The following is a 13,707-nucleotide window of genomic DNA, read 5'->3' as shown; positions in this document are numbered from 1 at the left end:
ATCATTAAAAAATGTTCTGAGTTACTAGCCCTCCCCCCATCTTTGTTTATAAATGCCTCCAGAAACATTGCAGACGCTGAATATATTGAATATGTGGCCCTTCAGGAATAATGTCTCTCCCAACATTTATTTAGTACTTATCTGAAGCCATTGCATGGTATTCTTGTAGATTGTTTCAAAATGACGCTGCAGACACATGTATAGATTTTTCAGGCTGAAGTGGATTTTGCTTCGTGTCTGTCATGCCTACAGACCATCATTGCATGAATGAAGGAGAATGTGCTTTGTCTGGCCCAGAACTAAATCGAAAGACTCATTTTTGCTGCCCCTATCTGCTTCCCAAAGCAATTAAGACATATCCCCATGTTATCCCAAGCCGCAACGTTCTACCGCAATTTAAGCGAGATCTCTGGAGATGTTTTTGGTCTCTGCCTGGTCTATTCATACTCTTGCTTCCCCAGAATTTCTAGCTGGGTATATTTCCACTTAATGCTGTTGAAACAATTAAGACCTTTACTGAACATCACTGTGCAGCAGTAACCTGCTAGTTTATTGGAGCGAAGCCGAATTATTGCAATTGATTGCAGAGCTTTTCAACATACTCTCCATTGCCCTTAGTTTCTCTTGAACTCTGCGGCTAGGATTGTTACTTGCACTCGCAAACGTGGGATTGCATCACACCAGTTCCCAGGCCACCAGGATTGGCTCCGTTTGAGGGCGAGGATCATGTTTAAACACCTACATTTAATACACAAATCTCTCTAGAGGCAAGCTTCTATGTAACTTACCAACTACTTACAATGGCTTAATTCTAGTTGACCTCAGTGTTCCACAACAGGCTTTAGCTGGACCAACCCCGATGTTCACTCTCTAAAGCAATGGGCAAATCTTTTGCTGTTTGAGGTGCAGAACATTGGAATGCCCTCCCAGAAGGATTGAGACAAATAACATACTGTCTGTCTTTTCCGAAAATGATTAGCCCTCTTTCCCCTCTCTCCTCTGTTGTTTTTCATGGGGCTCTCCCAGTCTTCCTGCCTCTGCTTTATTTCTCCTACAGTCAGATAGTGCATAGATAGCTTGGGGTGAATGCCACTCCATACATTTGAAACCCTAGTTGTTCTGTTCGAATTCAAATGGTTGCAACATTTTCTGGTGTTTTTGCCTCATGTCTTAGACTCAGTGGGACGTTTGAGCTCTTACGTTTTGGCGAGGTATGGCAATCACTTGACCGTTTTGTACAGACCACCAGTTGTAAAAATTAGTTTGACATTCATATAATTTTCAGAATCTTAGCCACAAACGTGCAATCATTGTTTGGAAGTAAAAGGGCGTTGTGAAAAATCTGCCATGCACTCGGAAACGAATTGTCCAGGGTCATACTGGGAAGTAGAGGTGTTGGTCAAGATGCAAAACTGTTCAACTGTAAGATTTTAACTATATGGCAACCTGCCTTTGTCTCAATGTGCTTTGGCGTCTCACGAGCATCAGATGAGGTTTCTTTAATATTCGGGAGAAAGGTTGTTTGTGTGGCTCGAGAACACCAAATTAAATATACCCACTGCCTAGTTTTTGCTTGTCGTACAAGAGATAATTTGATAGCTCACATATTTATCAAACTGATGGGTGAGTACAGTTGTCTGTTGAATTCTCCATAACAGCACAGCCTATGAATATTTCAATCTGATCTCTTTTGGCTCTGTTCAGAGGGTCTGGTGGATTGAACTTTGGTCTGCAGGAAGCCTTTGTGTACACAATATATCCTGACCCCCTTGGTGTGTGGCTGAGGTTTTCATGAGGGAGCTCTGCATGCCTTTGCATTGTATATCTGTGCATGCTCTGTGTCGTGCCTCTTTTACTTTTCTCTACTTTCAAAGATGTTATTTGTACCTAACAAGCTTCTGGCTTCTTGTTCTCTTTCTAACCTCTTGATACCCCTCGTGTCTGTTTTGTCTGTAGTCATGCAGAACAGATCCCTCCTTGCCTGACGCATGAGACCAGTCTCCCCTCCCCTTGGGGGACACCAGCTCTGTCCAGGAAAAGGTACTGAGAGTCTAAGAGTTGTTACTTGTTCATCTTTTCACTTCTTCAAATTGTATTCTTGTGTGCTTTTCTTCTCGTAAGCCTCATGTTTGTGTTTTTGTGCTCTTTTGTTACTGCGTCTGAAAGCTTTGCTACCAGCCTACAGAAAGCAGCTGGCCTTCAACAACCTCCTTTTTTTAAGCACACGTCTGTGAAAGCACTGCTTCTTCCTAGGGGCCTCTCACAATGCAAATTAAGGTTTTAGAACCGATCAACATCTTTCGTTGTAAAACAATTTGGTTTACCTTTGCACTCTTTGGCATTTCCCACTGTAGTGTAGATTTGAACACAAAGGGGTTAAAGCATACCTATTAACATTTAGATGAATACCAAACAAGTAAAAACGTAAATGAGCAATAATCCAATCTTGAAAAATGTTGTTAGTCCCTGTCGTACAAATAGCGGCATACATGCCATTTTTCATTCCTAAAAACATGCAACTGCTCCCAACAAAACAATAGGGAATTTGCCCCCTGCTTACACCAATACGCAGCTCCACGGATATGTTATCATCAGTGGGACTAGTGGAGCAACGCCACAGGAAGGAGCAGGAATATGCCTGAAAGAACACTTTTTAGGGAGTCTCTTTAAAAAAAATTGATATCTGGTTTCCATAAAATTTATATTTTATATACAAAACAAAATTCATTATTTTCATGCAAATCTTAAAATATGTATTACACATCTGAAATACCACGAAAACATTCCTTATGCCTACTCGAATACATACCCCTTTAAAATACTGATACAGCAATGCACATAATAAATCAACTTTCAAACTACCCTCATACATATAATTGGTTCCTAGATTACAATAAAACGTTTTATTATATCCAAGTAATTTCACGCTTCGCACCCATCTCTACAATTGTGTATACATATTCCACAAAGAAACCAAACATGTGGAAGTGTCAAGAAATTCAGTAAGGTCGATACACTGCCCCAGATACCTAGATAAGCTGATGTCAAGGAAGTGTCTTCCCCCTCAAGCAGCATAGCCATGTATCCTCTATTGTGAACTGGCTCAACATTACTTCTGTATAGCGAAAAGCATATGCCATGGTGGTGAACAGCACTTTATTCAATCAGGAGCTGACCTGTTGATTGTACTTTTTCATAATCGCTACATAACTGATCAATTATATTATGTTATTCCATCTATCAATACCTTCCAGAGTCTAAGTGGTTAAATCTTAGTTGCATGAATGTACGACCCATAGAAACTATGCCAGATAAGGCAGTGGGATACATTCCCCTGGGAAGACCTTAACATATTCTTGACATGATATTTTATTCAAGAGGAACTTTAAGTTAAACATGCATCTTTTTAATTTGCATGAATTACTAGGTGGAAAGATGTATGGATCACAAAAATGTATCCGTTTTAGCGTTGCTGTCTTTTCACTTCCCTACCAAATGCCCCCATTGGGAATGGATATTACTTTTTTTTTTAAAATCCTTTTAAATCAACTTTACACTGACCACTACCTCCGTCTTAAAAAAAAAAAAAAACACCCCACTTTAAATCTTATGTATATATATTCTTTTTTTAAACTTGCATGTTTGTCTTGTACTTGGGATAAATGACAGTCAAGTCCAACTGGAAAGAAAAGCTATGTCAAAGTGGAATCAAATGATTACAGTCATGCAAACGTTCATAAACTCCATCCTTGCCTCCTGCCCATCCTCTTTCTTACCTGTACAATCTTACATGTGCATTAAATATTTCCCCCTCTTTGCTCTCTCCACTCCTCTGCTGCACTTTCTTTATCCCCGCTGACAAATGTCTGGGTACCCCTGGTGGTGGCACAATAACTCCCCCTGCTTGCATGCCTCGACTGATGGAGGCCTGGCAAAATATATGGTGTACCCTGTGGTTGCGTTCATTGGAATTTCTGGATGTTCAAACCAGGGTAGGTCCAAATGATTGTCCTGCCAGGTTTCCGGGGCAGGGAATTCTAGCATTTACAATTATTTTAATAGCTCTATTAATGACGAGTGTGTGCCCTCGTTGGACTGCATGCAAGGGTGCTTTGTTTGCAGCATGTGGATATAGGGCAGTATACCCTTCACAAGGCAGACTGAGATCCTGTTGATAAGGAGCAGAAGCATACTCCGCAATCATGTACCATTTTACTGATTTTATTTACGGTAAATCTAATAGTATTTCTGTTGTGTTGAACTCACAATCTCAAGATACATTATACCCTGTCGAGCAAATTCTCCTTTTATTTGAAGGAAAACGCACTCCCAAGAAGTTGTTCCCACTAACTTCCTCTTTGTTTTATTTTCCATTATTTTTGCTTTCAAGCCATGGCAACATGTACCTAACTCTGGACATTTGTAAAGAGGTCTACATTACCACTTACTCTGTGTGCTATTTTGAGTGGATTACTGTACGACCCACACTTTATCACACAAAATAACCATGTGGACCACTATTTGTTGGAAAAGGAATGGTGGCAGGTTTTAATTTGTGTACTTGATGAAAAGTGTATATGGATTAGCACGGTAGCCTAAATTATCCAAACCTTTATTAGCAGCTGACTACTATGGAAGAAGCCTTTGCAGGCTGGCACAGTCAGCACAGTGTGACGTGACTGGTAGACTTCCATCTGACCTTTTGATCCCCCTTTTTTCGCACTCTAGCCGTTGGATCATGGTTCAGGACCAGTCTGTCCAGTGCACCCACTATGTCCTCTTAGAGAGTAATTTTCTAGAAAGTGCAAATTGTGTGGGGGGAGCACTAAATTTAGCATCTAGGTGGTGTTGGGTCCCCTGCATGCAGTTTTCTACTTTTCAGCGAGAGTGCAAAAATAAAGAGTAAACATATGCAGAATTTAGTTTTGTAAAATATGTAAATGCTGTCTGCAAATCATTCTTTGCAAATGCCATTTACAGTGTATTGCTATGGAATCTGGCTGCTTTTAGCAGGTGGTAAATGTAGGCAGATTCCATAGGAATGTATTAGTTGTGCACCTGCATGACAATACCATGCAGAGATTTTGCTGGTGAGGCGAGGAAAAAGACCTGTAAAAAAGGCATTAACGCTGCTTTTTAACATGCATAGGAATCCATTGTAAATGCCATCTGCAAAGTGGGTGGCATTTGCATCTTTTACAAAAAGGCTCGTAATACTTTACAGTAACAAATATTTTTGCTGTTGTTACTCCCTACTTTTTCACTGTATTTTGCAAAAGTAGAACATTGTATGCAGGGGTCCCAACAGCATGTAAGAGCCAACGTTGGGAATCCCTTGCATGCACTTTTTAGAAAATGTCCCCAACTGACGGTGTTGGTGCTCTACTGTCACGACTCGCTCCCTTCGCTCCCGTTCCCACCACTTGGGGGCATGATTTGGGGTTTATTTCCTACTGGACTTTTCCTCCGAACCTTATGCTACAGTGCTGTGATGAAATGGGAGCGCTAAATCCCTATTTTCCAAGCTACTTCCCTTCCGGATCCATTCCAGGTTTTTGGCAGCCAGCATGCTTCTTTAACCAAATGACTATGCTTCCCAGAATGCCTGGCCCACTGCTTCACCTCCACCCTTGCAGGACAAGGTTGGGTGGAGGATAGGCAACACCTGTGGCTGCAGGTGCAGCAATCGGCACACCTGAGGCGTGTGCTCGTTAAGCAGCTTTAAAAGCCTCAGTCTTACTTCAGTCCAGCGCTGGTCATCGTTGCAGTGTTTCCTGTTGTGACTAATCCCTTGTTCCTTGATCTTAGCTTTTGTACCTAGTTCCTAGTTCCTGTTTTCTTGTTCCTCTGCCCTGGATTTCGGATTCATGCGCTAAATTGATTTCTGCTCCCTTGATTCCCTTTTTGTCTTCCTCTGTTTGCAGGCAGCATTTCTCAGTGCTTTCCCCTTTTAGATGCAGCTCAGTTTGTCTGTGTTCTATATTTCTTTGACTCTGTCCTTTGCTGCTGTAAACCCGTATGCCTTAGCCTTCCTCTTAGATTAGCTTCCTGTCTTTTCCTTGGAGGGGTAGGGGGAAGTTTGCATTGGTTATTTCGTTTTTCCCTGCTCCTGATTCTATTGTGATCCATTCCATATTTTCCATTGCACTTCTGCATTTATTTCCCATTTGATTAGGTGTGGTGTGCGGTTGTAGCTAGCTCCTGTGTGAATGCTTATGTTTTCCTCACTAATTTGTAATCACTATTCCAACTTAGGTATTTAGTTTTCCTCCCATTGCTGTTATAGCCTTTCTGGGTCCCAGTTTCATCAACAGGATTCGTGGGCTAGCTGACATTCAAGAGGTTTATCTCGTCCTCGTGAGTACTGTTCTTTAGTTCCCTTATTTAATACCATCAAGAGTGTTAGTTCACAGATCCTGTCATTGCTTGCCCTCCACGTGGGTTTAGCGCTCTCAGTACCTGTAACAGCAATTGGGGGTAAGGCGCTTGCCGACTTTTCTCGCGGTCAGGTGCTTACCCCACATCCCTTTTCATATATTGGTTTTGTTGTCACACTCTATTTGCACTCCTGGGTTCTAGCATACATGAGTCGTTGTTCCTGTGTGCACGTAGTTTAATTCGAAGCTATTCACTGTGTGATTTAGTGCACATTTCCCTTGCCATATTCGCTGCCTTTGTACTCGCCTGACTAATCCTGACATCTACTCTTTAAATGTAGTAGTAGTAGTAAGAAAAATACAAACGACTTTGTTCACTTATTTCAATAGAGTATATTGCCCGCCTGGAGGGTTAGCTGTGTGTGTATTCAAACGTTGTGAAGGATTTGGACACAGCATTGAGCATAGATTTTTTTTTCATGAACTGTAGAGAGATCTTCCATTGGAGTTGTCGGAGTGCGTGTGTGGGTACATGTAAAAGAGAAATAAATGCTTAGTATGAGAAAAACCTATCTGGTGACCTTTGAGTTGAAGGTGGGAGCTGCATTTTCATCATGGATAGTAATTCGCAAGGACCTTGAATCGGGCGGCAGCAATTCATGGTGCTGTGGCGCTGTCTTTGATTGATTAGTTTAATCAGCGGTAGGTGGGAATGGTCGTACTCAAAATATTGAACTCTTTTAATGGAGAAGAATGTAAATGAGACACTTGATGAGGACAAGCGGCAATGCTAATGTGGCTATCTAGAACGTATTTAAGCTGGTCTTGTGGGGAATGTGGAAATTACTTACCTCCCAACTGAGAGCGCATCTATTTCCATGGACTAATCCAATAATCCGTAGGGTGAATTCCTTGGTAGTGTATGTGGGTCACAATTGACATTTCTCAAAGAATGGGATGTGCAGCGTGGTTGTTTTTGTTTCTGTAACGCACACTTCAAACTTTAGTGCACAAGATTGGCTGTCTGCTTACAAATTATGCAAATATGATGCAAATATTCAGTATCGGACCACCTGTCTATTTTACCTAGTCTTTGGGCTGCCAGGAGGGGGGACATGTGTATAGTGCCCTGCATGTGATTGCAGTGGTTGTGCATTGTTTGGTGTGTTTTTGCTGTGATGCCTTGTAGGCATTTGTTGGTGAAGTGACATACTTCAAATGTTGTTTTGCATCGACTGGGATGAAGGGGCGTTTTTATTGTGGGTTTAGGCAGGCTGCGTTTTCTGAAATTTTTTTTTGTTTTTTTTTTTTTGTCTGAATTACTCTTCCAGGTTCTGTCCCATAGACATGGTGTTAAAGTAAGCCCATCTTGGCCAACTTTCTGTGGCTGTCCCTTATGTACTGAGGCACCACAATGTGCCGCTTAATTGAATCAGCTGGCGAGGAGACCTCTTTCATCATAGACGCCCAGCACGGCTGCCAGCACAGTTGATCCTGCTTCCGGGCCAGGCTTGCCATGATTGGCTGGCCTCATCAACTTCAACCCTTCTGCTAACGGAGCCTTGCAGGCGATCTCTGGCCCCCTCAAGGGCCGGGGGTTTAAAGGTACCCTCCCAGCTGGGTGAGCCCTTCTTGGGCAACTTTCTGTGGCTGTCCCTCACGCACTGAGGCGTCACGCTGTGACGCTGCATTAAATCAGCGGGTGAGGAGGCCTCTCATCATGGCTGCCCCGTGCGGCTTCCAGCACAGCTGATCCTGCTTTCCGGGCCAGGCTCGCCATGATTGGCTGGCCTCATCAACTTGAGCCACTCTGCTAAGAGTGCCGGCAGGCGATCACCGGCCTCCTCAAAAGGCCTCATCTAAGGGCCAGGTCCCTCCCTTTCTGCCCCGGTCAGGCCCTGGAGGACGTCCCTTCTAGCATCCAGAACAGCTTCTACTGGTATGTGCTCCTCATCTTTTCAATCCTACCATTCCACCAGCTGCTTGCATCCCTTCAACACGTTTGGGGATAGTCCTGCCCTACTAGAGAAAGTCCACTGGCCATGTATCTTCCCCACAGTTTTGCCTTGGCCTGCGTTGAGGAGAAATGTGCCTCCTTTGCGGCCCTCCACTATGTGGCACACATCCATGTAGGCCCTGATTGACTGCCTCCCTCTACAGTGACCATTGCAACCCTGCTATCCCTCTCTGTAGACACCAAAGCCTTGCTCTCCCCTAACTTTCCTGCTCATCTTTTACAATTGGCACTGTCTATACATGCATATTTCATCTCTGTATGAGCCACCTTGCATGTCTAGCCAAAGCTGCCACTCACATGTGTGCCTGTTAATCAAATGTTGATGACTTGCTCTTGCATTGCACTGCAATGAGTGGCTGATATGTTGTTATCTCCGTCTCTGAGCTGTGCCCTACAACTGTGCATCCTCCATTTTGTGCTGCTTTTTAGTGCTCTTTGGGTAATTCAAATTTAGGTGTGCCTTACAACCATGCATCCTCCTGCTCGGGTGCTAGGCCGCCTGGTGAGTATGCCTGTGCATTTTGCAACCTCTCCCACTATCCCCCTTTTGCGCCACCTCACGGGCACCTATTCCAATTGTGGCTCTATCACCTATCCCCCCTCCCTCACCAAGTCTGGAAGAAAAAAGCTTAAAGAAGATCTCATGGCCTCTAATCCTGGCCTACCTATTGCTGACACCTAGGTCAGTGCTTCTAGACAGACTATCACTGATGTCCTCTTCTGGCCCCTCTCCAGACCTATAGATCTCCCATATGAACTCCACCCTCTCCCGTTTTTCCTCTTCTTCCATTAATGGCGGCACTAAATTGCAAGTACTCTTGGCGCACTTCTCTTCCTCTAGGTGTCTCATTAACGTCTATCACACTGGCACTGTCATGGCCTAGGCTCCTCAACCCAATCTTTTTCTCTTTGACCGGCGTCTGCAAGCCCTCATCAACTTCCTGCCTTCTCCTGCTACCCCTCCTTCCTCTCTGCACCTCCTTCACCACCTCAGACCAGTGTATCACCCCCCCCCCCGACCCACCTCGGAAAACCTTCATAGATGGTGACCGGCTACACTTAGCCACTCTAAACGCTTGATCTGCTGTCAGACTATTTGCCATCTTCTTGAAGACGTCGATATCGACGTCCTCGCTCTCACCAATACGTGGTTCAATGCCAGCTCCGTCACTGCTTTTGACTCCCTCCGCCCTGATGGCTACAAGATGGCTACCCTATGGCTGATAGGGTGATGAGAACCCTGAAGGTTCTCATCACCCTATCAGGGTGCTACGACGAGGACTCCACCAAAATCAACAACCTTTATTTAGAGATCCAAGCCTGGATGGCAGAGCACGGCCTATGCCTCAACGATGAGAAAACTGAGCTCCTCATTGTCGGCTCCCAACCGCGGCTAAACAAACTAGACCCCCGTTACGCGTCCATCAACATTGACGGTAACCTAATCACAGTAGCCAAAGAAATTAAAACCCTTGGGGTTTATCTAGACTCCACTCTCTCACTCAAAAGACAGGTGAACGCAACTGCCTCTTCAACAGCTTACACCAATAAGCTCATCAACGCCTGCAAACCTTTCCTATCACCCTCTAGCTGCATTACACTAGCCAGAGCGTTAGTGCTCTCAAAAATTGACTACTGCAACACCCTCTTTCTTGGCTCATCAGAACACAACCTGAACAAACTACAGGTACTGCAAAATAATGCCATCAGAGCAGCCCGCAGTATCCCACGAAACGCCCACATCTCCAGCTTCAGACAAGATGCTCACTGGCTCCCAGTACGAGACAGAATCTCCCTCAGATCCCTCGTCATCGTCCATAAATGCCGCTCTAACGACGCACCCAAATACCTGGCAGACAAGTTCCACAATCACACATCAACTAGACCAACTAGAACACCATACGCACACTGCCTATCCGTTCCCAAATTCTCTCTAAAAAAAGCAGGCGGCGCCAGCTTCCCGGTCCTAGCTGCCAAACTATGGAACGCTTTGCCACCACACCTTAGAGCAGAACCCTCATTTTGGACTTTTAGAGCCAAAACAAAAACATGGCTTTCCAACAAAAACGCCGCTTAATGCACTTCCTCTCTGCTTGCCTCTGTTGACCACCTGTAACCCGGTCTACTACACCGTTGTTGTTTTATCACAATCTGTACTGTATATTTTTGCCATGCTGTAACTGTTTTTAAGTCTCCGGCGCCCAGCTACCCCAGGGTTCGGTGCGCGGTACAAATAAATAAACTAAACTAAACTAAGATCCCCTCTAAGCTTCGGCCCAACCAATCTGGTGGTGGAGTAGCCCTGATCTTCCCTGAGTGGGTCCCCAGTGCTCTCATGCCCACCCAGTTCTATTCCTGCTGTGAAAGCCTTGTCTTCATGCTTGGTGTCTCTCCTACTCTCTCTCACCCTTGCCACCATTGTCACGGAGTTCCCCCCTTCTCACCTGAGACCGATCCTTGCTGGACTCCATGGGCGGTGTCTTCTTGCGGACAGACCTGGACTTGAATAAGGCTGAGCGAGTCTCTTCCGGCTCCAGCATGCGTTTAAGATTCCAGGATGCATCAATCTGGGGATCCGGGAAACGAAGAAGACGTGCTGATGGTGCACAAGTCCAGGAAGCAAGAGGAAAAGGGAAAGGGGCAAGGAATGGAAGTAGAAAAGCTAGGAACCAGGAAAGCAATACTGTGAACTACGGAGCACACGTCTGATCGCTACTTGGCAATAGCATTGAGACGTGCAGAGCTGCGGGGTTGCGGTCTATTAGTAGAATACGTTACGTCCAACGTATAGACCGCGGAAGGCATGTCACGCTGGACGGCCATGTTGGGAGTGTCAGGGAATGCAAGGCCCGTTGCGATAAAGACCAGGAAGACCAAAAGGGGGGCGTCCTATGGGTCATGACAACCATCTACAGACCCCCTTGCCCTGTCTCTCTCTTCCTCTTGGAATGGGCCAATTTTACCTCCGCTCTTCTGAATTCTTCCTCTAAACTACTTCGCCTCTGAGACCTCAACATCCACCTTGACTCCACTGTCCCTGCCTCCACACATTTCTGTAACCTCTGTACTTCTCTCTCCCTCACTAGCCTCTCTTCCGGCTCTACCCACTCTGCTGGACACACTCTTAATGCCTTTTTCCCTGCTGTTCTTGCGTTCTCCAACCCTCTCACTACTCCTTTTGGTCTAACCACATTCTCCTCTCTTCCCACTTAGGACCTCTCGGGCCCCCTGACCGAGCCCCCCCCAGCATTGCCAGCCTCCTTCAGAGTTATCCAACTGATTAAATGAGTGTCAGTTGGTGTATTTGTCTCCACCTTCACCTCCCCTCCTCCCCCCCCTATCGACTCTCCTACTGACTCTGTCCTTGCCAAATGTCCTCTTGCTATTACTAACACTCTTCACATTCTTGCCCCTCTCACGAGGATCCACCTGAAACCTGCCTCCAAGCATAACAGTTGCTACGAATCTGATCTAGCCGCTCTGAAACGCAAGTGCAGAGCAGCTGAACCGAAGTGGCAGTCTTCGGGCTCATCCTCTAACAAACTGGCCTGTCGCCTGCTCCAAAGGAAATAACGTCTCTCCATCCACTTCAAAAAGTGGGCCCACATCCAGGCATGTAACTCTGGAGCCACTAACAACACGGCTGAACTCCTTCTCAGACCCTCTGCACTGGCCACCCATTTCTTCTCTAAAACCCATGTTATTCTGCTTGCTTTCTCCTCTTCCACCTTTTCTACTCCTCTCCCTTTCCCCCTGTTTCCCTTTGTTCCCCCCAACCTACTCTCTCATCCTTCTCACTCATCACAACGGATGAGGTCTCTAGAGTAGCCCACTTTATGAAGTACTCTAGACCACTGTCTCCCTGTTCTTCCAGAACCATGAAGGACATCATCTCCGCCCTTGTACCGTCTCTTGCTGACTTCTGCCACCAATCCTTAGCCTCTGGCTCTTTCCCTTCATCTCCCAAGCATTCCCTTGTGCACCCCTTCCAAAAAAAAAACTTCAGCTGACCCCTCGTGCCGGGCCATCTACGACCGAATCTGTACAACACCCTACTCTTGTTCCGTCCCCTTTCCTCCATACTATATGGGCGTCCCTTCCAAAGGATGGGAGACGGAACCTTTTTCACCAGAAAAAAACAGCTTCCCCTTTAAATTTAGAGGCGTGTGGGGGCGTGGCCCATGGAGCATGCGCTGCCCTGACTCCGCCCTCCGGCGCCACCTCTCAGTCCCCTTTTCCACATCGACGGGAACGGGCCAAATTCACCAGCGCTCCTGGGGTTGGCGCAGCCATGTAATTCCTTGCGCCGACACTTCTTCTCTTTGTCTTTTTTTGTCTCTGGAGTCGCGCTCCTCTCCGGCACATGTCGACTTCTACAGGGTTCAGTAGGTGTCCATCTTGCAATGTTCTCTTCCCAACTTCAGACCCCCACGCCCTCTGCCTACCTTATCTTGGCCCAGACCACGGTTGGCAATCATGTTCGGCATGTGACTCGCTGTCCTCGAAGGCACTGACTAGCCAGGTGGAGGGAGCTCTTCCAGAAGTCGCCTCCAGAGGATCTCAAGAACTTCGTGAAGCATCGCCCCAGGTCCAAGGTAGGGCTGATATTTTCCAGCGTACCCCACAAGGGAGACTCCTTCCCAGGGACTCTCCCACACGGGAGGGACCGTACAGGTCCTTCCACTGGCATTTGCACCAAGGCTGCTATAGCTGCTGGCCTCCGGGTCGAGGGGTCCTCGGATCCTCCCAGACGCAGTTTCCTGGGACCAGAAGGTTCTTGTACCCAGGGCTATGCCCTTCTACCGGTGCAATGGCCGAGGGGCTACGCCCTAACACCGGCAATATGTCCGAGGGGGTGCCTAAACGCAGCTCTACTGACCCCCGGGTCGAGGGTGTCGCACCTACTGGGCCGAAGCCCGAGGAGCAGGGTAGGCCTTGTGATCCACACGCGAGAGTCTTGGACGAGGCCGGACCCAGCGGGCTGAGCAACACGTTGCAGGCATGTGGCAGGCAGCTCAACAAAATGGCTGCCGCGCCAGACAGGAGCACCCGTCTGATGCCATTCCACGAATTCGGCAAAGAACGAGTGTCGAGGTGGGACTGGCCTCAACCAGGTACGTGGCCTACAGTCTACCCTTTATGTGCGCTGGGCAACTTTCCCATGTGTCCATACGGACTGGGTACGCAGCGGCTCAAGTACCCCCCTGCCACCTCTTTGGCCAGTGAGGAGGCGCTCTTCAACAAATTCCTCTGCCTCATGTGGTCTCCTCAGATGGGGGTGATCATCATGGACGCAGTCAGGGAAGTCCTCCC

At 46.5% G+C, this 13,707-nt stretch overlaps 1 protein-coding gene across 5 annotated transcripts in view; it reads left to right on the top strand.

Moving 5' to 3' along the window:
• WDFY3 (WD repeat and FYVE domain containing 3) overlaps positions 1 to 13,707 on the top strand; it is a 2,538,776-nt gene that overhangs the window by 654,380 nt on the left and 1,870,689 nt on the right. For 4 of the 5 annotated variants that reach the window (XM_069630405.1, XM_069630406.1, XM_069630403.1 and 1 more), the window contains one exon: positions 1,957 to 2,040. The exons of the other annotated variant lie outside the window; for it this stretch is intronic. In XM_069630405.1, the coding sequence (XP_069486506.1) occupies positions 1,957 to 2,040 (84 nt within the window). The remainder of the gene's footprint in view (positions 1 to 1,956; positions 2,041 to 13,707) is intronic. 5 annotated transcript variants of the gene reach the window in all.

This window comes from Ambystoma mexicanum, chromosome 6q (assembly GCF_040938575.1).
Source record: "Ambystoma mexicanum isolate Mex_15411 chromosome 6q, UKY_AmexF1_1, whole genome shotgun sequence".
In the NCBI taxonomy this organism is placed as follows: Eukaryota; Metazoa; Chordata; class Amphibia; order Caudata; family Ambystomatidae; genus Ambystoma; species Ambystoma mexicanum.
Note: the sequence above shows the minus strand (reverse complement) of the source record. Positions and strands in the feature narration are given on the sequence as shown.